Raw genomic sequence first — 27,974 nt, 5'->3', positions numbered from 1 at the left:
GGGCCCCGCTTGATCCGCACCGCGCCGCGGCCTGGGCACCGGGCCCGGATCCCGCCCGAACGACTGAGCCCGGCGGGCAGAGGCGAGGCCAGGACGGGAGGGCGGCAGCCGAACCCCCTCCCCGCAGAGCGGCCACCTCGCCCTCCTGCCCCGGGACCGACAGGCCCCGGCGCGCACACCGCCTCACCTTCCCGCCGCCGGGTCCGCCGCGCCCGGGCCGGCCAAAGAACGAGCACCGCGCCGCTCCCGTTCCGCCGCCCGCGGCGGCAGCCGAGGCGCGAGGCGCGAGGCGCGATCCGCGAGGTGCGATCCGCGATCCGTGAGGGGATCCGCGATCCGTGAGGGGCGATCCGCGATCCGTGAGGCGATCCGCGATCCGTGAGGCGCGATCCGCGCGGATCTCCGGGCGCCGGAGGAGGGGCCGCGGGGACAGCGCGCGGCTCCGCGAGGGGACAGCGGCAGCGGCGGCCCCGCCCTCGCCCCGCCCCACGCGCCGCGCATGCGCGGTGCCCTTTGTGTCGGGCGGGCGGGCGGGCGGCGCGGGTCAGGCCGGGCCGGGCCGTGCGAGCGCCGCCGCCGCCGCCGGGGCGGGCAGGGGGCACCGCCGGCTCCGCCATGGTGAAGAAGCGGAAAGGCCGTGTCCTTATCGATTCCGACACCGAGGACAGCGGCAGCGAGGAGAACCTGGACCAGGTGCGCGGGCAGGCCCGGCCCGAACGCGGGGCCTGGGATCGCCGGCCCGCGCGAGGCTCGGCGCCGCCATCCCTCCCTCGCTCCCGCCCGGTGGTCCCGCGCCGCTCTCGCCCTCCGCAGCCCGATGGGGCCCCGCGGCCGCCGTGGGGCGAGCCCGCGCCCCTCCAGCGGGTGCCCGGCCCGCCCCTGGCAGAAGGCCCGCGCTGGCGGGGGCTCTTTGCAGCGGGCCCGGTGCTCGGCGCCGGCGGGACGGAGGGGCGGTGGATGCTCCGGGGCGATGCGTCCCTGAGGAGGGGTTAGCGAGGCTCGGCTGCCAGCAGTCTTCTCACCTCGAGTAGTGGGGAAAGAGGCCCAAAGGGCTGGGCAACTTTTCCGTGCTACTTTAGTACGCCGGGAGAACAGCGTGTCAGGTCCCTGCCTCTCCTCGGGGCAGGCAGGCTCCCGGAGTGTTAACGCGTGTTTAATGCGACCCTCTCCATCTTGGTGACTGCGCTGGGGAGCTCTGTTGATGGGAAACCAGCCTGTAGATGTAAGAAGCGATAGTATTTATTTATTTGTCATCAGAGCATCTCCCGGGGTTGTAAGTGTGATGTCTGGTGTGAGTTCAAGCGTGTCAGGGTTGCAGAGGGGGTGTCTCCCTCTTTGGAGCGGGCTGCTTTCAAAGATTCACCTTTTGGTGTAGCAGGTATTGATGGTATGATTCCAATGGTAAATAAAGACATTATAGGTGAAGTGCGTTGCAGCTTGTATGGCAGTGCTTGCTCCGGGGAAAAGTTTGGCGGGTCGAATGCGTTGAAGCCGACATGTCTGATGTAATTTATGTGTTGGACCTTCAGAGTTTTTAATATAGAAGCTGTTGCTGTGTTGCAATAAAAAGCCTTCCCAAACACAAAAAAATACTTTTGCAGATTGGGGCTTCAGAAAAATCAGATCTGATATTCCGTTAAAACAAATACCCTGGAGCTGATGCGGTTGATCTTGCATACCTTTAGAGTCCTTAGCGCTGCCAACATCTCGCTGCTAGTGTATCAGTTTGATAGTTTTAGAACTTGAAAATGGGAGTTGGACTAGTTCTAGCATCAGTCAGACAATCGCAGTGATGGAGGTAGGAGTTACCACGTGGTTCTGCATCTGTTCCATCCCTCACTGGCAGCAGGCATCTGCAGCTGTACCTGAGTAGTAGGGTGCTTCCCCCTCCACTGGGCTGTTGGTAGCAACTGTGACAGCAGGGAGGTGTGTGTGCAAAGATGAAGATCAGGTAGCAGGGAAGCCATGTTTTTGAGATGGGAGAATACTGACTTAAATGTTAAATACTGAGTAGATTAAATGTTTGACAGCTTCCCGTGGCAATCTAGGCTTGGTGAATCAAAGGGCTAGCAGCCTCTTAAACAGAATAAGTATAGAAAGAAAGAAAGAAAATGGTATGTGGCTTTAAAGTGATGCTCCTCTTCAAGAGCTTCCCAAAGAGAAGCACTACTTCAGGAAGCTTCAGGAGCTTCCAGAGATCTTTTGATTGTGCAGATGTGCTATGTTGATGTTGCAGGGCTTCTTTAGAGAATGGTTGGTAAAATGCCATTACTAATGAATTAATGAACAGTTTCTTTCTTGGTAAGTAGGCAGACTTACTAGATCTGGGGTTTGATCAACTAGATCTGGACCTACTAGGTAGTTGGTTTCTGCAGTGTTTATGTTCTCATTTGAGGTAGTGAATTGTAATCAATTTGTTGAGATAATCTTCCAGTTGTGAAACTAATAGAAACCAGTCCAGCATCGACTTCCCAAGACTGCAGAAGTCTGTATTTCTACACACAGCTAAGGCTCATCAGCCCCAGAGTAATGTTTCTGAGAACAGATTCTGTGTCCTGGACTGCAAAGACAGTAACACAGCTTCAAAAATGTTTGTTTTGTACTACTGCTTGTGTCACCTGAACAGGTGATGAACAGCAGATGATGAGAGTATTTGAGCCATGTAGTTCTTTGTGTGGGTGCGTGTTGCCTGTGAAAGTGTTTCCTTTTAAGCAGAACACCTCTGCTAAGTTTCACAGACTTTGAGCTTGATACCTGCTCTGTTTCTGAAAGCTTTAAGTGCTTTCTGGGGTGTGTACCAGCAGTGAAAAGTAACTGAACAGGCTGACTAAATATTACCAGCCATGATGTAAAAGTGATGCCTCATGCATTTCCCCTTTAAACTGTATAATTGCAGCCATCTCTGTTCTTTAGGAGAAGCTGCTGTCTACTGGTATTTGGCTTTTTAGGGCTGATGCTTCATGGTGTAGTTAGGGTGGTTTTGAATTATTACGCAATCCAAATAAGACAAATCTGGACATGACTCTGAAAGTAATTTGTCTTATGTCGTTTATGCCAAGAAAGTAATGGTACTAATAGTTATTTTTTATAGCTTGTTGTCTTTAAAATCCTTTTGTAGCATCCAGTATTGAAATTGTGTGTCCACATGTATATTTTTGAAACATAAGTAGACTTGTTCGTTAGTAGATGGCAATAATCGTGCTACTGAGATGCACTCAGATATTGCAGAGAACCTGCATCTGTGCTGACCTGGATTGTTAAAACTAATTGCGACACTTTGAAATAAATGTGTGTGTTTTTACCCCAGGAGCTCCTGTCGTTGGCCAAACGGAAACGCAGTGACTCTGAAGAAAAGGAACCACCTGTGAGCAAACCTACAGCATCTTCGGACTCTGAGACATCAGACAGTGATGATGAGGTGACTTTATCATTTATCAGTGAGATTGCTATGGGTTATTTGATCATGCCTAAACAGTGAGAGTGTATTTATCATACAGTATATTTAGCCTGCTGACTTCATAAGGTGGGACTGGCTATCAGTGATGGAGACGGATGGAGACTGATTAAGGCCAGAGAATTTTTTTTTAAATGAATGTGTTTTGAATTCTAATTGTATACAAAATAGTCTGTCTATAGAAAAGATGACTGCCAGTTAAATCCCACGTTCCTATGGTGTGGCGAGCTGCCTACTTTAAACTAGTGTTTTTCCTTTGTTGTGCTTGCTGTTGAAGTAGCAGTGAAGCTGCTAAAGCTGGACTCTGAATTGAGTGAGCGACGTTTTCACCTTTCAAGTGGAGCTTCCTTCCTAAGAGAAGGGTCAAGGCAGGTAGTACTATTTTACAGGTAGTAAAACTGTTCTATTGTCTACTTTGATTCTTCAAGAACTGTGCTGTGAATTAGCTGTCTGGCCATTTGGATATGCAACAGGGTGTGTTTTGATCAACATCTTTAAAGAAAGAGGCAAGAAAGACTTCAGCATTGCTTTGTTCTAAAGTTTCTCAATTTCTTGTATACCAGTGCTTATCTGCTGGTTCTGGTTTTAGTATTTGTTCTTGGTACTACAGTCTAGAGCTGTTTAAAAGCCTGTGCATCTAGAAAAGAAAAATTTAAAAAATCCTATTAAAACAGCCACTGACAAATGTTATACAGGTATTTGAGTAAAAGCAATTTCTGGAAAGCTTACAAATACTTTTGCACACTTTCTGCAAATTATAGTCAGGTCATTTATTCCACCTATTCTTAAAAATTTGACAGGGAGATGTTTGGTGTAGGTTTTTGTATTTTTTGTTCTTCTAAAGCAACAGTATGGATTGTCCATTGTGACAACTTGCAGACTCACAGGGTAGGCCAGTGATAAACTATAAAGCATTTGTCAGTGTAGCAGAGTTCTTCCAGTAAGTGTGAAGAATAAACGTGCAGTTTAATTTTCTTTCTGAGGCATTTTTAAAATAAATATGCTTGGAACTCTGTTCCAAATCAATCATTTTCTTAAAAAAACTGCTTCTTGTATATTTAATATACATTTAAGGCATGGAGACAGACAAAATTGTGAACAACCTGAATATATTAGGTTTCTTATTGGGGAACTACTCAGTCTGTCACAGTGTATGTTCAGATCTGTTGGCTCACAGTTTATTTATTCTAAGTTATGTGGAGACCAGCTTTTATGGAAAAAGTAGACTTGGGTGTGGAAAGCATGTGGATGATAAAGCCTTCCGTTCTGTGTTTATCTTTGAAAACTGTCAGAATTTTAACTTGTGTAATAAGTAAGGTCTACCTTTCTATTATGTGTAGAATGTGACAATACCTCTTCATAAATTTGCACAGACCTTGCAGATCAGCAGTGCTACTATTGCACCCAGTGTGTTTGATACGCTTTCTAATCTGTGTATCATTTCAAATTGATACTAAGTTCTTTCTGACCTCCATGCAGCAAGAGAAAAAGATTTAGAGAAGAGGTAATTAGGACACTTGCTTCTATTCCTGTGCCTGAAATATGCATTCTGAACTGCTGCTTGTCACAGGGATGAGCGGCTGGCTTACAACAGTTCTGCTTCTGCCAGTCATTCTGTTCTGTGCATCCTGGGCTTGACTACACTAATCCTGCTGAATAACTTATTTTAATAAGTATTCTTGTCGTTGGTTTGAAGTTTGTTCAACGTTGGGGGTTGGGATAGGGGGGTTTAAAAGTTGAATTTGTATTATTGGACTTCCTGCAAGGTGAAGACCTTGAGGCAAAAGCATGGAAATTTTTGCCCTGGACAAATGTGCCTAATCATACCCGTATGTTTCCACAGAGGCTTTTCAGTGTGCATGTCCTTTGTGATTCCTGGAAAGCACTAAATGTTCCAAGATTGGCACTGCGTTGCACATACAGGAAAGAAGCCTAAATCTATTGCAGAGCATAATGCAGCATGCTGTTTTCTTTTAGAGGGAGGAAAGTTTGTGGGGCATAAGGGAGATAAAAACATTTTGGAATTACTGAATAACAGCAGGTACAAATCGTGCTGCATCTATACAATAGTGCCCAAGGGATGTCACTACATCTTTAATGTTATATTTATGTGTATCAGTGAGAATGTGCTTCTTGCCCAGCTGTTGAGTTCTGTAACAATTAAAGGACCTCTGTGGTCTGAATCAAATTTCCTAGCCACCAGACTGAAAGTGAGTTGCAGGCAGTGAAATAGGAGGGATGCTCTGAACTGTCTTCTGGTGGGGCTGTGGAACATTCTTGACTGAATTACTACAGTCTTTTGTTCAGAGAGCTGATAAATAGCAATGACTGCAGGGCTTTGCAATGAGGAGAGCTACCTTTGTAAAGAGATGTACTAATCTGGACACAGATGGCTCCTTCATTTGGTGTGTGACCGTGTCTGCTCAAGAACTCACCATGTCAAAGTGGTAGCTTTCTGCATGTAACCCGTTTGGTGCTGGCCAGGTTACTGCTGGGGCTACCATGCCAGAGGTTTGTGTGTCCACAAGGTGTTCTTGTTACTGATTGAGGGCATTAGGTGGATGATGTTCCTCAGTTGCAGTAGGTTAAATTGGGGCTCTTGCTTTTCCTTTTATTCTGGCATCTCTGCTTACAGTAAGAGAATTCATTCTGTTGTGTGAGGAGAGTGGATGACTTCTGCAGCAGCTTCACTGACATTAGTGTTGATTAGACAGAAAGCCACAATGCTACAGGAGCTCCTGTTTGTTTCTCTTGAAAAGTACACTCATTCTAATGTCAGGAAGGGTTCAGTTCTGCCTTTTAACACCTACAGGGTAAGGACAGAATATCCTTCCAGAACTAGAAAACTTATATAATAAGCGCTTAGTACTATTCTGGAGTTTAGTGAGGATTATCTGGTTTTTATACCTTTTATAAAAAACATACATACTTTTTTTATACTTTTTTTTACAGATGTGCTAATTTGTTAGGGAACTGTGTAGCTGAAGATCTTGTCGAGAGCTATGGGACAGAGGAGGAGGTGAGCAGTAGTCATGCAGCTAGTGAGGAGATTGGTCTCAAGTAACAGCCTAGAGGGTTTTATGCCTCTTTGTATCTCCTTACTGCACTTCAAGTTAGAGCACTCCAGCAAAGCACAAATGAGCAGAATACTGCTTGTGTTCTTTCTGTTTTGGGGATGTCTTTTGTGAGTTTGTAGCAATTACAGTATTGGATGTTGTCTTTTCCTGTTTACTTGTATTTTATAATACTACTTAATTAAACCTTCAAGAATGAGTGAGTTCTCCAGTCCTGTAAGGCCTTTGCCATACATTTTTTTGAAGTTTAGGAAATTTCAAACAGCCCATTCTTTAATCTTCTTATAGATTTACAGCTTACAGATTGTTACAAAGTTACAAAATGTTTTGTAGCTTTGACTTTTCCCAGAGACCATTTCCTTCAGCTATTAATGGGTGCAATAGTAAAGCTTTTCTCAAGGAAGAGAGGTGGTGTTACTTCCTCTGCTCCAAATAAAGTGCAGGTGCAAATCTGAATAGCACAAGCTAATTGTACGAAGGCTGGCATGTCCAGTGGAGTAATGTGAATAAGCTGTGGACTAAATTGGTGTAAAATTTAGTCTGTAACTAACTTCTTTAAATTGCAAGCCAGCATGGGGATAACTTCTTGGGATTTGATTTCTGTGAGCTTCTTGGAGCTGTACTTGAATGAAAAGGGTAGATCAGGTGTCTGGTAATACTGTGGCCCACGAAGCCTTCTTCAGCCAGTTCCTGGCAAAGCCTCTTCTGTGGCTTCCAAAGGTGTTTTCTTTATTTGCTTATTTCCTTTCTGTTTTGGTGTTCATACCTAGAGTTTCCTCTCTGTGTCTAAAATAGTTCTTAAAGTTTTCTGATGCCTGGGCTGTTCTCATCATGAAAGTGTTTGAAGTGTTCATATGACAGGTGTAGATCCTGAAAGGCAGAATAAATAACAGGGGCTATTTCGTTTTAAAAGTGGTGGTAGAGCATTTTCCTCCTTGAAGCTCTTGGAGTGCTGTCTGTTGAGTTTTCCAAGCTTTGAGAAAGCCTGAAGACAGTAAATACTGCCTTATTTTCATATTTGTTCTTCTTGCTGTTGAGTTCAGACAGGCTGAAAATGTGGTTTCATGGCTTGCCTGGTGGACTGCCTTATTTTTTTCCTGTATGAATGCATGAAAGTTTGTAAGCTGAGCTGATGTTACCTACCTTGGTGCACTTAAATGCAATGACAACAGGACAACTGAAGTTTATCTGGCCTTAGAAAGGAATACATTGGTAAAGGACCTATTTTGTTTTGATGTTGTGGCTTGTAGTTTGCATTTTGCTTATAAAGGTGTTGGATGTGGTCGGAGGGAAGGATATGGCAAAACAGGATGGCAACCTTACTTGTGCATCCCTGGCTAATAGGGGGTTAAAAAAAAGCTGGGAGAACACCTATTTGCAAATTAAAATCTCAGTGTGTAATGCATTTAGGTACTGTGTGAATAGAAGGAAATAGCAACTACCTGAGCAGTAATACAATTCTGCACTCTAAGCTCACTTCAGGTATAAGGTTTTTTTTTCTTTTTTTTCTTTTTTATTTTTTTTCTCCACAATCTCATTTCATCTCCCTACTGGAAATATGTTCCAGGTTTGCTGAGCTACAAATTATTTTCTTAAATCACTTTGTGTAGTTGTTTATCAGAAGCTGACTTAAAAATCTAGACAATTCCTAATGTGGTGGGTTGTTTTGTTGTTTTTTTTTTCCCTAAGTCCATTCTGGTTACTGTGGCTTAATTTGGACTTCTTAGAATCAAAGAATTATTTAGGTTGACAAGGACGTTTGGGATCATCTTGTCCAACTGTTTCTTGGAGGAAATATGCAAGATATTAGCACTGTGAACCTTGGCAGCAAGAAGAAAATTCAAAAGGCTCTTCTGGCTGATTCCTGTGAGAGAGCCATAAAGCTCTGTTGTTTGGTAGTACTAAACAATAAGCAGAAACCCACATTGCAGTACCCTTCTGCACGGGTTTATGAACTTGCTGTGTCTGGAACCATGGAGGGTTCCAGATGGTGGCCCAGGAGGCAGTGGTGAATAGAGGGGCTGTTCCCAGGAGGTGGTGCAGTCATGGGAAGCGTGTGAGGCATTGACTGGGGCTGCTGACTGCAGTGTGGAAGAGGGGACCTGGAGAAACTGCCACAGAGGACAGATTTTGGTAAGGGATTGTTGTTTGGCATTAAGGGAAAAAGAGCAAGGAAATGTTTCTGAATATAACTGTGCATTTTTACTTGATGTTGCCTGTGAATATGTTGCATTTTTGATTTCTGCTGGTGTGTTGGAGCATGAGGAAGGGACTCAAGACTTTGGCTTTCCAGTATTGCCTTCCCTCTCCCTCCTAGACCAGCTAATCTGTTGCGTCTTCCTCTGTTGCAAGAAGAAATTCATATTGCCACTCTCTCTGAGCAGTGCAGATAGGTCATTGGGTGACCAAATGACAACTGCAACAGTGTCCAAATGCAGAGCACTTTGTGAGCCTGTGAGTCTTGTGTCCTGGTTTTGAGTGGTCCAAGATTTGCCCTAACTCTCATCTGGTCCTGTAGTTGTTCTGGGAATACCTGGGCATTCATGAGAGATTGAGGTAACTGAATAAGCCCAGAAGCAACTGACTTGGGTAAGAATTTGGCTTTGTGACAGCACTGAAATGGGGAGATGGACATAGAGGTCACTTGCATAAACAAAAGTGAGATGAAGTGTCATTTCCAGGGTGAGATAGAAACCAAAACACACTTTCCTGGATTAGAGAGCAAGAGTTTTTAATTACCTTGTCCTGTCTTGGTTTGTTTGGGTGGTTTTTGGTTTTAGTGGTGTGTTTCTTTGGTTGTGGGATTTTTTTTGGTCTTTTTTTGTTGTTGTTGTTTGTTTGTGTGGGTTTGGGATTTTTATTGTTTGGGTGGGGTGGTTTTGTTTGGTGTTTGTTTGTTTGGGTTTTTGATTTGGCTTGGTTTGTTTTTTGGGTTGGTTGGGTTTTTTTTGTTTGTTGTTTTTTTTTTTTGTTTGTTTGTTTGGGTTTTTTTTGGATTTTTTTTTTTTTTTTTTTTTTGTTCCAGTGTTTGTCGCATAGGTTTCTTTTCAGTCCTGTCTTCCTGGTCACAGGTTTTCTCCACAATTCTACTAGTGAGTTAAAAGCTGAAAACAGTGATATGTAACACATGTATGTACAGCTATTAAGCATTTTATTCACTGAAGTCCTGCTGGTTTTTATCTGATCTTGGCTTCTTTCATCTCAGCATGACCTCTCAAGGTCTTGATGTAACTGTGCTGTCTACTGTGCTTTCTGTGTGCTGCTTCCTTGCTGTGCAGCATGCTGACATGAGGTATAATTCAGAATTAGAACACTGGAAAGAGGTGGCAGAGCTCTGAGAGGGAGGCACCTCTGCATCACTGCTAAACACTGAGTTTCACTTTTCTTGCTGTTGTGTCCTTTTTGGTATGCTGGTGGTAGGTGAGTGTTTGAGCAAATAACAAAAATGCACTTTTCTGTTCACCTGGGAGATGATTCATTAATGCTGAGATTTGAGTAGATTTAGACAGAGTGCAAGCTTGTTCTTAACTGATTTATATGAGCATAGTAACCAGAAATAATATTAGACAGCAATATTGTAACACTGAACAAGTAAAACTTTATTGCTGAAGCCAGTAAAAACTTCAGTCAGTACAAGCTCAGGCTGGTATAAAGTCAGAAGCTTTCTGTGCAGTTTCTCACCTGTCCTACAGATCATAACAGACTGGGGTACCTGCATAGGGTATGAATTGCAAGGCTCACCACTGTACTTTTACCTCAGGAAAAAAAAAAAAACAAAACCAGCTTTTGCCTTGACACAGACTTTTGAATATTCTGATGGTGCCTAAAGGATATGATGAAGCATTTGGTAATATGGAAAGTACAAGGTGGGGTGTGAGAGTAATCAAAACCTGGGAAATTCCAAAGGCATTTGTTCAGGTATTGTTAGATTAGGTAGTAGCTTATAACTACTTGCTTGAATTTCACCTAGAGTAATTGAACACCAGGGTTCTCTGAGCATGGTGTCTTATCAGGCAGAACAATTTAGCAAATTTGATGGAATGATGACTGTCTGCAGAGATAGACTTGATTCATCCTCCAGGACAGAGTGATTGGGTTAGAGGCCTGAAGTTTGTGTGTGTCTGAGGTCAAATCTAAGGTGTTTTTTTTTTTTCCACTTAGAGTAGTTTTGAGTGCAAGATCTCAGGCACAGTTGCATTTGCTCACTTGCATTATGACTGGTTTTTTAAGACTGCATGCTCAACCAGATGGTGATGTGCATGAAAGATGAGAATAATATACAGGTATTTAGATGATTTGTATATATATATCTATAAGTATATATATATATCTCTATAAAAATATATATAATATGTGTATATACACACACACACACATATATGTATACATAAAAAGCCTGTTATATTCCTGAGGGTCTCATGCCTGGAGAATTTCTAGGAAGAGGTGGTGAATTGCAAAATACTGTGAAGTTTTTAAGTAATATATGGGCAATCTTTATTGCTTCTATTCTCTTCTGGCTTTACCCAGGGAGTTGGAACAATGTAAAAATTCTATTAAGAAATCACACTGTAAGGTAAATACTAGTTCTTCTGGGACTTTGGAATTTAAAATACCTATCTGTGTATGTGTGGTTTTGTAAGTCCTGTACTTGGAAACTGTGGTCTAAGTTAACTGAAGATATGACATTAAAAGAAAATTAAAATTAGTACTTGATACTGTATTTTTTCTTTTTTTTCCCTGTCTTCTGTCATTCTGATTTGATTCTACTTTGTGTACATAGGAGGTAGTGCCACCACCTGCATCTCTGAGTTCACCATGGGTTTGTTGCATAGAAATACAGACACTGTGTACTTTTGGTAAAACCGAGATTTTGAAAAGGCTGTCGTGTAATTGGTGTCCTTCATGAAATGTAAAATCTGCTCCTTGTTAAACTAATTCTGGGAAAACATCAGTTGCTTCTGTTTAATAGTAAACTGAAGGTAATCTTTACAAACACATTGGACACATTTTTTAAAATTGTTTTCTTAAGGAAATATTTTCAATACCTCCTCGCTTGGCAGATATTGCCAACTTTGAAGCCTTCATTATCTTTTAAAAGCACTGACCTACCAACTGTTAAAACTGGTGTCTTTTTTTCAAAGAAAAAACTTCAACCAACCACACAACACTCTACTCCCAAAAACCTTGTACAAGGCTCTCATTTATCTGATAAGTTTCCTATTGGCTTTTCTTTTTTTTTTTTCTCTTCTTTACACTTGTATGATTTTTTTGCTGTCAGGTATTGGGCTATTTCTCAGGTGGTTTTACTCCAGTGTTTTGGAGAAGGGAGAAGAGAGTGATGTTTGTGTCTCACAATCCCTTTCTTTTTTTCCCTGCAGTGGACTGTTGGAGGTTCTAAAAACAAAAAAAAGGGAAAAGCGGGTAAGGCAGAGAAGAAAGGAGCCATGAAGAGACAGATGAACAAAGCTGCCTCTTCTGGCAGCTCAGATAAAGACAGCTCAGCTGAGAGCTCAGCACCTGAGGAGGGTAAGATAACACATGTGCATTTATTTAGTGTGATTCCAAGTGAACTTATCTGTTGTGCACCCTGAAGAGAAATGTTGCATGGTGATGTTGAAGACCATCTTCAAAGACTTTTTGTTGTGTAACGTACAGTCAGGGTAACTTTTAAATTTACTGTGGCTTAAGGTAATTCAGTGTAGCATTGCTGTGAGCACTCCACTGCAACTGCGAACTAAATGCTATTTCAGCTGAAGAATGAATGACATTTCATTGCTTGACTTTCTCCTGGAAAAGGCCTTGCTTCCTTCTAGCATGTCCTGTCTACCCATGTGGGTAGCATTTTTGATTCTCATTGATGTATTTTCCCATCCCAAACGTCTTGTGATAACAACGGGAAAGGTGCATAGTGTTTGTGGTACAAATAGGAGCCTATCTTGCATGTCTTTTCTCTGAATTGGAATTCTTGCACATTTATACTGACACCGAAGAAGAAAAAATCATTCTATAACTTTGTCAGAATTTTTACATAAATATTGAATACATTTCAATGCTGGGCAAACTTCCTGTCTTCTGTTTTCATCATGCCCATGATGGTTTGCAGGTGCTTACTTGCAATTTCCATTGATACTAAAAAGGAAGTTAAGAAAGTATATGAAGGAGCTTACAGTTTTAAGTGTACTAAGCACAGCAGATACAGACAAAGGCATGGAGTGACTGCACCTGTATATATTAGTGCTTACAAATCAAGAGTTTTCACAGTGTGAGCTTGCAAAGCTGGAAGTTTCCAGAAATACTAATACCAGAATGGAAGTGAAAGAAGGAATCCTAATGGCCTGCTTTCATAATTCAATGTAATTTAGTCAATTAGATGAGATAATCAAAGCTCTTGGACTTGGATCAAGTTTAAAGGTGGTGTTGCCCAATGATATAGGGGAGTCAGCTGTTCCCTAAACCCTGTGTAACTGGGAGGGCTTCTTACAGTAACAGGGCTTGTTACAGTGTCAGGGCATTGCCGGCCCTGAGGGTATTGGTTTCAACTTTATCTCCTGGTGTAGCAGTTCATAGTATTGCAGTCTTCACATGACTAATTTTGGTCCTTCAGGTTGCTATAATGCGGTGGTTTATGTGCAGTTCTCTGGTAGTTGATCATGGTGTTTGAGGTGTGTGCACAAATTCATGGCTGTTAAAGCAACTTGTCAGGGACATAAGCATATAGGCATAGAAGTATAACTTTAGGACTGCAACTCATTACTAAAAGGCCTTTTAAATTTGTTTGTTCTACTAAGAATTTTTAATTATAACCCAGTTTGTATTCAAATGTAGTACCACTCATTATATAATTTTTTAGCATACATATATTATGGTAATTTCAACCTGGCCTTAGTTTTCATTATATGTATGTTTTTAGTATAGTGGAAGACAAGTGTAGAATTAATTCATGTTATCCCTTGCTAATATGCTATAATGAAGTGGTTGGGCTTTGCCCCGGCTAAATCTCACTACCTTATATTTTTGATTTAGGAGAAGTCTCTGACTCAGAAAGCAACAGCTCCTCATCTAGCTCAGATTCAGATTCTTCATCTGAAGATGAGGAATTCCATGATGGCTATGGAGAAGACCTGATGGGAGATGAAGAAGACCGAGCTCGACTGGAACAAATGACTGAAAAGGAGAGAGAACAGGAACTGTTTAACCGGATAGAGAAGAGAGAAGTGCTAAAGAGAAGGTGAATTTTATATCTGTTGATATTTGGTAGCAAATTCTTAAAGGCTACATAGAGAGTATGCTGACTCTGCTCTCTCATTTAAGGTCCAAGCATTCAGCACTGTTAAGTGTGTTAAGCTTGATTGTATATTGTTTTGTAACTAAACTGTCCCTGTAGTTGTTAAGAAGCACACAGCAGGAGTTCTGCATATTCTTGTAGAAGACAGTAGCTAAAGGTTTCTCAGCTGTTCTATGCACAGTTCTATCAGCTACCCTTGTAATGTTACTGCTCCATAGGTTAGATGCCAGAAGGCCTGTTTTTTCTTCATCTTTTTTGTATTAACTGTAATGTGCTGATGCTTTAGAAAAAGGCAAACAAAGCATAAGGTGTACAGGAGTTTCTGAAATTTTTCAGAAAACTGTGGTGAAGCACAGATCAGTGTTAGGGTTGCCTATATATGGGTGTGAAACTGGTTTGGGCCCTAATAGAAGGTAGAGATACTGAAATAATGAGTGGTGTTGGATATGTCCTTTTCATGGAATCTTTTGTGGATTTCTACCTTATGTACTGTTGTTTTGTTGTTTGTCTGTAGCTGTTACACTGTCCAGTCAGGCAGCTTCTTTATAGTAAAGGTATTTTACTTCCCATGTGTCTTAATCGAAAGGATTTGGCACGTATGGGGCAAAGTTTCTCGAGTTTCTTTCTTCTTTAGTGCCTTCTCTTTTCTCACTTGCTGAGAAATTTCCCTAGAGGACTGACATCTGTTGAGTAAATCATGTCAATACAAGCGACTGCCAAACTGTGTTTGTCCAAGCCATAGCTAGAGCACTGCCTGCCTGCCTTGATTTTAACACCACATTCAGAATCTTACGTGGTCTGCTGCTCTCCTCAAAGGGATCAAAATGATTGTAAGTTTGGATTTAGATCATGTAGAAGGACAGCATAGCTTTCAAATTTTACTCTCTATTTCATGGTAACTGAAGGTCTGTGTTTTAGAATGAATGCTGGAGAATACTTGATACAAACAGCTAAACAATCAAACCTTGAGTTACTGATTAAATCTTAAATGAATTTGTGCTGTTCTGTGTAAAGTCTTGGCAGTTAGTAGTAAGGGGGTGGTGGGGTAGTCATTTATGTTAAGTTGAATCTTTCAAAAGCTCTTTGTATGCACATTATGCTGTAAGTTCATTTTTATTACAGCAGACACTGCATCTGATATAATGCCTGTGTCTTGTGTGTCATGCTTCATGTTAAAGGCATAAAGGGCAATGAGCTCATCGGACACTTCAGTTTGTCATCTATAAAATCCAGGTGTAAAGGACTGAAGAAGAATGGACTGTGTAATGTGCATGTGGATAACACATTTTGAATTTCAGTTATTGGAAGCTATTTTTTTTTCTTGTGTATGTCCATATGCACACTTCACTAAAGCAATGACCAGTCCAAGGCACAGTGGAATCTCGGTCATGAGCCTGTTCCATTGAAATTACTACTTTTCTGAATTCAGTGGCTGAAAATAAGACATCAGGGTGATATATTTCATGAAGGTAGACATGGAAGTGCCTAAATTCTTCTGCAGAAACTGAGTCTGATGAGAATTCAGCTGCTGAAGGAGGACTCAGAACATTGCAGTCATTCTTATACAGACCAGTGCCAGTAAAAAGGTGAAGTTTAAGCATGAAAAAGTTAGCATGACAGTGGCTTTAAAGAAAAAAATCTGTAGCTGTTTATGTTCAAATTATGTGAAATAGCCACATGATTTTAGCGTTGGAGGCAGTATGCAACGATTGCTGCACTGGCAAAGAGAAAGATGGAGTAAGGACATATTTCTGTGGAATAGTAATGTCTACATGGTCTCATCAACCCTTTAGGTTAGGTCTCTGTACGGTTGCACTTGGTGTGCTTAGCTTTTCTTCACTTTATTTTCTTGGGTAAGGGAGGGGATGGGAATAGGGGACAGGATAACATAAAAGGGACAAGCAGTTGAAGTGTTTCTTGCAGCCTAATAGCAATTGTGATAGCATCCGAACGATCCTTTGCTCTCTCAGGAAGAGCATTCTTTCATACATTCTTTTTGTTCCAATAACTTCTACTAGATTTGAAATCAAGAAAAAACTAAAAACAGCAAAAAAGAAAGAAAAGAAAGAGAAAAAGAAAAAGCAAGAGGAGGAGCAGGAGAAGAAAAAACTCACACAGATCCAGGAATCCCAGGTAGGAAATGAAGCTGTTCATGGTAATAAACCCTTTTCCCTTGGTGAAAGGAGACAGGATATGGCCTCTCTACCCTTAATGTTTTCCCTTAATGTCAAAGAGTGTAGTAAGCAGATCAGAATTTAATTAATTTGTATGCTCAAGCTATCTTCAGCTTTTTCCAGTTCATTTAAGGAAGTTAGCATCTTTGACCTATTGAGGGTTGCACTGATACTACTTTAATGAAAAATACGAAGTTGCAGCTATATCTGCAGTTGTTTTGATAGCCCTCCCATATCAGAAAAGGAAAGCAACCTTTTACAGTTCCTTTAGCCAAACTTCTGTCCTTCAGTCTGAAACATTCCATATATGCTCTTCTTGAAAAGTTTGAGAGAGCAGACCAAAAACTGCTCAACTGTCATATTAATTATTTTGCATGCACATACATACAGTGGCAAAGATGCTCTTCTTGCAGGGATGTCAAGGAAAAGCTTGAATGCCAGGAGGAGCAGAAGTAGATCTATAGGTTTTCCACCTCCAGTAAAAAGAGGGCAACACTAGTTTTTGGGGCCAGCCCTATGTAACTGAACTGTGGTTTCAAATAGTGAAGATCCTGCCATTAATATAGAGTCAGGGCAGCTAGGCTCTCAGAGAGGGGTGGGATTCATCTTGCCTAACTTCAGCCATCTAAGAACCAGTTGATTTTTTACACTTTTTGTTGCCTATTGTTTTGTTCAATGGAATAGGGCATCTTCAGCTGACAATTCACGGTGTTATTTTCTAGTGAAACAGATGTTTAACACCTGAAATCAAATTGGGTGAAATGAGTTTTCCCTTAGACACAAGTTGAGTGGAATGAATCACATTTCCCTACTTCCTCAACTCCATAGATGTGTGTGTATACTTTAATAGCCATTTGTAATACACAAAGTGTACTTGCAAATATATATATCCATGTGTAAAAGGATCTTATTTAGAGTTCTTTTACAGTGCCTTGCAGAAATTTCTTCAACTTAGCTGAAATGACTCTTTTTTGCTTATTATAGAGGCTGCTTTCTCTATAGAGATAAACCTGTTAGAAATGGAAAACAGAAGAAGACTTTAAACATTTAAGATTTGAATCCATCTTGCAGATTTTACAAGCAACTTTATTTCTGCTTTAAGTATTTTTTATCATAACTTTTTTCTTTGGTACTAAATGAAAACTAGTGCTTTGATTTGGCCTTGCAGAAGCAGTAAATGAGAAGACTATTAATCCCGTTTTTCCTCATTACATGTTAGTTGCTGAATTAGTTCTGTTTCTCTATTTCTTTTTTAACTTAAAGGAGGAATTTTGAGACTAAGACTTGGTAGCAAAAATGGTGAACTATAAATATGTTCATTATTTTTGATATGAAGCAGAATAAAGAAATATGCTCCAGATTGATTTCCCACTCTAGCTTCCATAAAAATAAACTGAAAAAAACTGATCTCAAAAAGGAGTATGTTAGTAATTTTTATTTGAAAAATTTTCAAGGTATGCAAACAAATCTTTGTTTTGATGCTTTTCAACTTATGGACTGATGGTGTTGAGGGATTTTCTGTGTGTGTTTTTAGGTCATGTCACATAACAAAGAGCGGAGATCAAAGCGGGATGAAAAGCTAGACAAGAAATCTCAGGCAATGGAGGAGCTAAAAGCAGAAAGAGAGAAAAGGAAGAACAGAACAGGTATGAAAGGATGTTGCTCTTGCTAGAGTTTTTGAGGCATTATTGCAGCTTTCCGATAACGCTACTTCCCATTTCAAATTAATGCAACAATCCTACACCTTGGAGTGAATGAATTCCATGTCTGTGTTTCCTTGGTCTTTGTCCAACATGACCTGCTAGGTTGATATTTGGCAATTCACCACTGATGGAATATTCCTCACCCCTACCCATCCCTAGAGTGGTCTAAATCCAGAACTTTCATTGCAGTCCACTGAATGGCTCTTAGTAAGGTTTAGCTAATATTCTGAATTGGTCACTTAGATTCAGGTTTTTAATCTCTGAATCATTCAAACTCCTATTTATTGTGCTTGTGATACCCTGTCTACATTTGCTTGTTTCTTCACTGGCACATCATCTTGTCCATCTTGCCACTGACTTTTGACGCAACCATTTTTTTTACTCTACTGGATTTTATTGTAATCCTCTCCAAACATGAGGTTTTTATCTTTTTCCTTGTAAAATAACCATGAGCTTTCTGATCATAATAGTGGTTTTTTTTTTTTTTTTTTTTTTTTATATCCAGTTGTTACACCTATCTTGAAATGCTAGGTGCAGCCTAGTTGGGAGACTGAAAATAAGTACAACTGAGGTTTAGGATGATTTTAAATACTTCATGTATATGCAAAGAGAGAAGTCAATGAAGTGCACAGCTTACTAGTGGATTTGAACATGTGCCAACTGTATCTAGTGTAAAATTATTACCTGTCTGCCTCTTGGATTTTTTTTAAAGCAATTATGGTTCAGCTCTTATAGGGAAGCATTTAATAAAATATTTATAGCTTGCTTTTCCTTGTTCTTGGTCCTTCCCCCAGCTGAATTGCTTGCAAAAAAACAGCCATTAAAAACTAGTGAAGTATACTCTGATGATGAAGAGGAGGAGGAGGATGATAAGTCTAGTGAGAAAAGTGATCGCTCATCCAGATCATCATCCTCTGATGAAGAGGAAGAGTAAGTAGTAAACACTGGGCTATGATTACTTGGATGTTCAAAAATAGAGATCTACTTTGGGTAGACACATGCTGTTCTAGAGGATTGTATGGGGCAGTTCAGTGTCTCTAAAGTGTTTTTGCCTCTCGGCACAATTGCATTGCTCAGATTTGAGTCCTTGGCACTATATCATGGTTCAGGGGACTTTACCTTGGGAGGGTTTGCAACTTCAGTTCCCAGTTGTCAGGTTTAGCAAAGATTACACTGTTGTTTACTGATCTGTTTAGTCCTGCAATTCAGCAGCTTATCTTAAAGCATTAGTCTATAAAACTGCCTTGGTGTGTGTCTTTCTGCTTTCTGGTAGCAGGGGCAGTATTTAATAAGTCTAGGACTTCATGTTAAGCCTTTTTCTGAGTGCTAAATTCACACATCTACAGTCAACTAGTGCATGATGAATTATTCCTTTTACTGGTAATTTAAATAGTGCTTAGGCTGCACCTTACTCAGGACCCCCTGTTAGGGTTTGGATTATGTCTCTACTTTTTTCTTTATTCTCTCTCACCTTTCCTAAATCAGGAAAGAAGAAATTCCTCCCAAGTCCCAGCCAGTGTCCTTGCCTGAAGAACTGAACCGAGTACGGTTGTCGCGGCACAAGCTGGAACGCTGGTGTCACATGCCCTTCTTCGCCAAGACAGTCACTGGCTGCTTTGTCCGTATTGGCATCGGCAATCACAACAGTAAACCTGTTTATCGGGTGAGTTTAGCTCGGAGGGATTTAGTTATTTTTTGTGTGCTGTAATAAAATATTTGCAGCTTATCAGGTGTCAGGCATCGGTGACTGTTTGGATGATAAAAAAAGATTGCTTATAACCAGAAATGTAATTGCTGCCAAAGAAGTGGAGGAGACTGGTTTAAGAATAAATAAATCTATGTGACCACCTAGAGGAGGAGATACATTTAGTGAGAGAGAGGGAGCACTAACAAAGCCTGATCTTCCAGTTTTGGTTCATGTTGTATTGCAGACTAGAGTTCTGGACTCTGCTTAGACCAAGGAAGGATGAGTAAGATTCATTCCTTATTTCTTGGACCGTTCTCAAGTTATTGTGTGGTCTTGATTCTTTTTTTACAAAGTTTTTAGTACACCCCTGTGCCTCCAGAAGAGACTGTCATTGAGAACAGTTTTGTTTTTCTGTTTCATTTTTGTAATCATAGGATACAATAATAGTCTCTAAAATTACCTTAAAAAGACCCCCAGAAGGGTTGTGTTTAGTATGTGAGCAGCAATAGTGTATTTCAGTTGAAACATATGTTTACCCAAACCAACATTATTTGAGAAGGAAATAGGAAAGGTAGGAGAGTGCACACTATTTGGTCAGGAAGGTAGAGTTGAGAAGATAAAAAAACTGCATCAGGCATTCAGATGGTATCATTTATTAACTCAAAAATTATGTATGAAGCAACTCATTCAGTACCTGATAATGTATACTGAAGAGTCTTGCTTTCCTTGATCTGGTTAGAATTGTTAGCTAGATTAAGGTTTTTTATTTCTAGTGAAAAGGCTTGAATATTCCAGATACATTCCAGGAGCATGAAAAAAAACAAAACCTCTATTGCATCCTTCTTCTCATATACTTTACTCTGTGATACAGGTTGCTGAAATAACTGGTGTGGTAGAGACTGCAAAGGTTTACCAGCTTGGTGGCACACGGACAAACAAAGGACTACAGTTGCGGTAAGATACTAAAGGAATCTTCTTTAGTTCATAAATCAGTGTCCTTTTCATAGCAAATAATGGTCTGTGTGGGATTTGGAGGTGAGAACTGAAAAGTAGACTGAGCCTTGTCATGCTACTTAATGCTACAATGTTTGGGTTGGGTTTATTTGGGTTTTTTTTCCTCCTTGTGTGTAATGGAAATTATAAAATACCCCAAAAACTTCATTCAGGGAGTTACGATTATGTTTACATATGGTTGTTTATTTTTGTACTTCTTTAATCAGATTACACATATAGATCCAGTGTCACCACTTTACACCATCACAAGGGGATGTTTTACATTGTATTGTTACAGGCATGGCAGTGATTCACGTGTGTTTCGCTTGGAGTTTGTCTCAAATCAGGAATTTACTGAAAGTGAATTTATGAAGTGGAAGGAAGCAGTAAGTTTGCCAGAATTTAGTTTCTTCTTAGCAGCCTTCTGCCGAGCATACTTTAAGTGAAAAGTAACTGTCTTGTGTTTAGATGTTCTCTGCTGGGATGCAGCTACCCACACTAGATGAGATAAACAAGAAGGAAGTGTCCATCAAAGAAGCCCTCAACTACAAGTTTAATGATCAGGACATTGAAGAGGTAAATGGTGCATTATAGTGAAGCTGTGTCGGTGCTTAAAAGTGACAGGAATTCATGCAGTAGCAATTACAAAGCAAAATGGTCATGGTATTTGCTTTCCAAGAAGGAAGTAAAAGGCTCAAAAGGAAGTTTCATAACTGGATTAAGTAGCTTGGTGATCCTGCTGTTGTTTTGTGTTCACTCCTGCTTTTCTTCATCATTTGTGCCCTGTTATCTCCTCTTGAACTTGTGTTGCATATCTCTGAACTCCTGAGTATGGCAACTTAGTTCTCAAGTTCTGAAAAACTCAACAGCATAATGGTAGTTGCATTTATTGCGGGTTTTGCAGTCTTGTACTTGCTTGGTACTGACCAAAGGTGATTAGCCTCAGACTTTTGTAGGTAGTGAGGAGAATGGAGCTTTAAGTCATTACTAAAGGCACAAACTAGAAAACAGAACCATCAGAGCATACGTCAAATTCAGTGGTAATAAATAAATTTCTTAGGTGATACTCATCTGTTGCTTCTAATGTTCAAGTACTAAAATAGAGATTTCATATTTGCATATTCATATTGTTTCCTCTGCATCTTACAGATTGTGAAAGAGAAGGAAAGGTTCAGAAAAGCACCTCCAAATTATGCCATGAAGAAAACTCAGCTATTAAAGGAGAAGGTGAGAGATGAGATGATGCCTGCAAGTCATCGCTTAATGCAGTCTTTGATTTCAAAGAACTGGAGCTCATCTGGATTGGCAGAGGTCAGCAGTAGGCTCAACTGTGAGCCTACTGTGCAGCTAGAAGGTGGTTCTCAAGGTTCATTGCTGGGATCAGAATACTAAGAATCCAGTCAGCTATTGCACTCCTTTTGTTAGTTTAAATTGTTGGCAATTGCCCCTGTCTCTTGTGTTTGTTAAACAAGGTCTTAGACTGGTCTAAGAAACTTTTCCTTTTTTCTTATTTTTCTCTTTTTTGGTTTTTTTTTTTTTTTGGTCCATTTTGTTGGGGTTTTTTTGTTTTGTTTATTTTTGTTTTTAGAGTACTTCATAATAATGCTTGGAAGTGGATTTCTTTATTTTAAGATAGAAAAAACAGAAGTTGTGTTGTATTTTTTACTCAGGGGTAACTGAATTGTCACTTTATGCCTGGTAATTTCTATTGAAAAAAAAGAAGTGACTGAAAGGTTTACTTGCCACAAACTGTTTTTACCTGTAGTCTTCCTGGAACAGGTAGACCTAACAGTGCATAAAAGCCAAAGCCAAGAAGTGAATAAAACAAGCAGTCTTAAGTATCTCTGAAGATAGGACTGCACAAATAGAACCAAAATTTGTTTGTCTTTCTCGAGAGGTTAAAGCTTCATATACAGTAAAACCCAAGAGTTTGTATTAATATACATTTCTTGGTTCCTTGGTTGAATTGTATTTTTGTGGTCACGACTTTACTATACACGAACATGTAAATTATTAGGTTCCAGTCACAGGGAGTGCAGTTGCTTTTTGTTGTCACCAGGTGGCACAATAAGCTGTTTTCGTGCCTCGGGACTCTCTGCTCCCTGAAGTAGATGGCAACTGGCAGTTGTGGAAATAATTCCTTTCCTGATGTGCTAAATGTGGATGTTAAATTTTAATAAAACTTGTAACTTCAGTCATCTAACTGACCTGTCCTTCTTATTCTGGGACTGGTGTTCCTACATCCTCCTTAGTGTAAGGGTTTTCAGAGTTCTTCAGAATAAGAAATCCAGTTTTGCCTTGAGCTGAAAGGAAAGTGTAGCTCTTTGTTGTACTCTTACCATGCAGGGAAGAACGTTCACAGCTGGAGTAGGGTTGGCTGACTGATTCACGGGTATGTTCATTGTCTCTCTGTGTAATTCTGGGTAGAGAGTAGTGCCTAATGAGTTACTTTTTGATTGAAGGCTATGGCTGAGGATTTGGGGGACCAAGATAAGGCCAAGCAGATTCAAGATCAGCTTAATGAACTTGAAGAGAGAGCAGAGGCCCTGGATCGTCAACGAACAAAAAATATTTCTGCAATCAGGTAAGAACTGGATATTGGAAATTTCCTTTCTTAAATAGTATCAAACAATATTTTAAAAAGAGAAACTAATGCATTAACAAATTGACTGCAGGATTTTGTTTCTTTTTTCCTGTACCGTGTGTTAATGTGTAATGTAATGACTCTGTTAGTGCTTGTCTATCTTCACTTTCTTGTGTCTGTCCTGCAGTTAGAAGTGTCAAAAATGTAAACTCTCTTCTATATACCCCAGGGGGCAGTTGCATTGCAATAAGAGTAATTTGTGGTCAGGATGAAGCTGCAAGAATGCTTTCAGCTGTTTTGCTGTGTAGGGACTGATAAATGACAGTCACTTTCTTTTTCTTTCCCCCACCCTCCTTTTTTTCCATTCTGCAGTTACATCAACCAGAGAAATAGAGAGTGGAATATCGTTGAGTCTGAGAAGGCTCTTGTGGTAAATAGTGCTGAATTAATACCTTTCTACAAGTAGAGATGAAATAATGCAAAGAGGGATAATTGCATGGCAAAGTCACTAATATTTTTAAATTATCTGTAAAATCTTTCATATAGGCAAATGACATGATTTGAAAGCACATTGCTTTATCCTTTTGCTCAATTCAGTTATCAGCAGATTAGTCACTATAAGAGTGACTTAATGCTTATTATCTGGGAAAGAAAATAAGTCTCCTCATAAAGGAGACTTCAGATAACAAAAAAGTGTAGGTGATATTGGGTTCTTTGTAGTTATATTTTTATTAAGGAAGAGTTAAGCTTGTTAACAAATGCTACAGTTTTGTCCTGTGATGCACGGGACGATGGGTGCATTAAAATCTCTCTAATGTTGTTGCTGGTTTTTCTCTGATCTCAGTATTGTATATAGCAGATGAGTAATTGCATGGATGGGGGGCTGTGGGAGGATTTAAAAGAGTGCAAGTAGCAAACTCTGCAAAACCATGTGCTATTTCTTCTCCAGGCTGAAAGTCACAGCATGAAAAACCAACAAATGGACCCCTTTACTAGGCGGCAGTGCAAGCCCACAATAGTGTCTAATGTGAGTGTAAGACTTAAGTTCAGTTGAGGCAATTTGTTGAAAAACAGAAACCAATGTAATGCAGAATGTAGGAACAAAAATTCCCGACTGTGCCATATGCTATTAACGCCCTGAATGCCAGTGTGAGATACAGCTGAGTGAGATCCTGGTCCCTCTTCTTTTTTAATGCAAAGTGTGAAGGACATAAGTGATGTGGGTATGTACTGCAAAAGCAACCATGATTGAGACTTCTGTCGTGAGTTCATCTGTGTTGAATTATTCAGATTTAGTTAGCTCTGGGAAGACATTTTGCTTTAGGTGTGAGTTTCACTTTTAATTAGTTGAAAGTTTCCTGAAAGATCAGTTAAAGATGAGAGGAGAACAAACATTTTGGGCCTGTGATGGATGAAATAGTTAAACACAAACCTCCCACGTGATACTGTGGCAAAACCTTCTACTGCAGTCCCTCCGTATATAACTAATGAGTAACAAGGTGATCACCTCCTCCTTCTAAGTAATCTGGCCTTGTTGAGGTCTGTTCTGGAATAGTATGTGGTTCTGGGCTAGGTACCTAAAGAAATAACTGCTCAGGTTGGCTTTCATCAGTCTCCACAAACCAGCAAGGAAATAAAAGAGAAATTCTATTGCAGGGCTTGAATTAAATATTTCTGAAATACTTCTTTATTAGAAAAGAATTGTAACTGGATAGCTTTATTATGCTAGAGAACTATTAGGTAAAGAAAATAGCCTTTTATAGATTTCTTGTCTGTGTTTCAGCCAGAACTGTAAGCTGAAAGCAAATGCATATTACAGTAGCATTAAGAGTAGTCACAGAACCGTATAATCAGGAAATGTATTTCTGTTTTCTTTCAGAAGATGAGTTTTAGTTTGTTATTGTCAGATAATGTCAGGATGATTTCAGTAGCCTTCTGAGATTCTGAAGGTTGGGTGAACGGATATACAGTCTCTTATGATTTTTAGATTCATGGATATGAACACTGTTTTAACAAAATGTAGTTCTAGCTTTTACAAATTTAAATGCAGTAATTTTTTATTTTTGCCTAATATTTCACTTTTGCAGTCCAGAGATCCTGCTGTCCAGGCTGCCATCCTTGCCCAGCTAAATGCAAAATATGGATCTGGTGTGTTACCAGATGCTCCAAAGGATATAAATAAGGTAAGTTTCCATTTTGGTCTCTGTTATGTTCCTCACCCTTTTGCTCTGTGAAGCTTGTGCGTAATAGCAGGTGTGCATGCTTCAATTCTAGAACCATGTATCCTGCAGAGCTTTATCATAAAAAAGCAATAGTTTTTTGGTTATTGGAAAAGGAAATTAAAGTTGCTCTAGCAGTATGAAAGCTACACTAAATATGCTTGGCAGAAGAGGGGAAAAAACATTTTTCTCTGTTTGTATTGCCAGATAAGGTTTGGAGACTTACCTGTAGTTTTCATTTCAGGGTCAAGGAAAAGATAAAGATGTGAACTCTAAATCAGCTAGTGACCTCTCAGAAGATCTTTTCAAAGTGCATGACTTTGATGTAAAGATTGATCTTCAGGTTCCCAGTTCAGGTAGGTGTTTCATCTGAGTTTGGGGATGTGATTGTCAAGCCCATTTTGATAGAACTTACTTCTTATAGAATAATTCTTTCAAAAATTTTGGTGGGCTTTTGAAAATGGGAGTAAGGACTCTGTTTACCATCTTGGCATGTGTCTTGAACTGAGGAGGAGGGGATGTGTGATAGTGACATCCACTGAGAAAACAAGAACAACCGGATTGTTGTTAGACTAAAAGCCTGTATATCCCCATATCATTGATTTGAAGCCTAGGGAGAGAAGGAGATAATGAGTGCGTTTTAATATGCTCTTCCAGTCTGTATTATCTATGACTTGGATAATCTTTGGGGAAAAGATGGGTGTTACATTTAATAAGTGTTAGCAGCTACCTTGATACTCTACTTTGTTAATTTGTCTAATAACTTTCAACAACAGATAAGCTGTTCTGTGTGTCTGTGTGTTCTGTTCTGTCCTCTGTGCTCATACTGTGGGGTTAAAGTATTTTTACTTGATTTTGAACGTGCTGCTTTATCAGGTTGCTGTTCCCTAACTTAGACGTTGCAGATGGTATTGAAGCTAAATTTTAGGGGAACAAAAACACTGACCAGTGAGTGAAGATAATAGACAAAAACTTGCAGGCTCTTCATCCTTGTTATCTTGACTTTGACAGCAGATGTGTGACAAGAGCAGTTGTGTATCATTTTATTTTTGATTGAAAAAGATCCTCAAGATTATCGAGTCCAGCCATTAACTCAACATTCACAAATCCACCACTAAACCAGGTCCCCATGTGCCACAGCTACAGGTCTTTTAAATACCTCCAGGGATGGTGACTTAAACACTTCCCTGAGCAGCCTGTTCCAATACTTTACAATCCTCTTGGTGAAGAAATTTCTCCTAATATCCAGTCTAAACCTCCCTAGTGCAACTTGAAGCTGTTTTCTTGTGTCCTATAAAGTTGTTTTCCAGCGGGAAGAAAGCATGGGAAGAGTATACCAGTGCAATTTGACACACAAGGTTTAGTATTTCTTTCATTAATTGAAGGATTAGATCTGCAGTTTCTTGGAGGACAATAATTTAGGAAGTACTTTAAGAACGCACAAAGTCAATCCTTGTCAAGAAGCAAGAGCAGGACAAGTTTTTCCAAACTAGGTCAAGATGGAAACTATGGATGTAAGACTAGAGAATGAGGCAGGAATTCAAGAACAAGAGACTTTGTGTAACAGCTAGTGAGTTACAAACATGAGAGTTAGCAAGCAGATGAGGGTTAGGTGCTGAAGGACACTGAAGAGAGAAGCATGAGGAATGCAGTTTTCCTTAGACAGACCACCACCTTTTTTTGTGCAGTCTCTTTGCTTAACAGAAGAATCTGGAGACTGATAAAAATGTGTGTTGTAGACATAGATAGAACATTTCACTTTTTTCTGCTTACTATCTGTCTCTGGATTAACATAAAGAGTCAAAATTGCATGTGCTGCATCTGTGAATATAAGCTCCCCAATACAGTCTGTATTATTAACTGAAGTTCTAATCTGATGTGTACTAGAGAAGCCAAACGTGATTTTGTGGTGAAGTTGTCAGCAAAAACAACAAGTAAAAATTTATAGTTTGCCCGTAGTTTTGTCCTTACTCTTTTCTTGTCCCCAACAGAATCTAAGGCACTGGCCATCACCTCCAAGGCTCCTCCAGCAAAAGACGGTGCCCCTCGGCGATCATTGAACTTGGAGGACTACAAAAAGAGACGGGGGCTTATTTGAGCATGCCCACTCTGCTGCTTCTGATCCTGCATGCTCCATGACGATGTCCTACTTTTTCTTCCTCCCTTTTCAGTTTTCCCTTCTGGGTTGGAGCAGCAATGGAGCTGGGAAGAGACTCTTTAAAACTGCCAGTCATCTGTAACATAAACCATTCAACTATTTACTGTATAGACCTCCCTTCTTGCCCTTTCCTCTGCTCCCCTCACAAATGTGGATCTGTGCTATTTGGGATTTTCCCATTTCTTTTAGTTTGAGTTTTGTTTTTATTTTGTTGATGCAGCTCGTTGGTCCACTCTGTGTTCAGTATTAGCCTGAGGTCTGGATTTCCATAGGAATCTCTTGGCAGTCGCAGAATCAGCACTTGGTGATCTCCCCTTACATACCACCACAGGCACAGTGAATAAACATTGGCGCAAGACCTTTGTGGCTGGAAGGTCATCTGCACTTTCTCCCTCTTCTTCTTCCTCCTTCATCCTAGCTTTGGAGAAGGGAATCTTCAAAAACTGGCCTAGGTTCAAAGTGTAAATTTTTTTGGGAGGGTTGTGTGACTTTTTTTCAGGTGTTTTTTATCATTTTTAAGCTGCAGTACTATTTGTATCCGTCTGTCACAGTTCTTTACGGCTGTTTGAATTTCTACCAGCTGTATTTGAGCATCTGAAATTGCAAGAAAGAAACTCATTAAATGTGATTCTTCTTACTAAAA

At 40.3% G+C, this 27,974-nt stretch overlaps 1 protein-coding gene across 1 annotated transcript; it reads left to right on the top strand.

Annotated features, from left to right (window-relative positions):
• The first annotated feature begins 503 nt into the window (after nt 1-503).
• On the top strand, nt 504-27,974 carry RTF1 (RTF1 homolog, Paf1/RNA polymerase II complex component). Its single transcript, XM_068193480.1, has 18 exons — nt 504-693; nt 3,308-3,418; nt 11,907-12,054; nt 13,552-13,756; nt 15,832-15,946; nt 17,522-17,633; nt 18,485-18,620; nt 19,176-19,353; nt 20,249-20,331; nt 20,669-20,756; nt 20,839-20,946; nt 21,520-21,597; nt 22,833-22,954; nt 23,327-23,384; nt 23,904-23,981; nt 25,042-25,137; nt 25,418-25,529; nt 27,165-27,974. The coding sequence occupies exons 1-18, from the start codon at nt 616-618 to the stop codon at nt 27,269-27,271; spliced, it is 2,013 nt and encodes a 670-aa protein (XP_068049581.1). The 5' UTR covers nt 504-615; the 3' UTR covers nt 27,272-27,974.

The sequence above is a fragment of the Anomalospiza imberbis genome, chromosome 6 (genome assembly GCF_031753505.1).
Source record: "Anomalospiza imberbis isolate Cuckoo-Finch-1a 21T00152 chromosome 6, ASM3175350v1, whole genome shotgun sequence".
In the NCBI taxonomy this organism is placed as follows: Eukaryota; Metazoa; Chordata; class Aves; order Passeriformes; family Viduidae; genus Anomalospiza; species Anomalospiza imberbis.
This window is presented reverse-complemented; position numbering and strand designations above follow the sequence as displayed.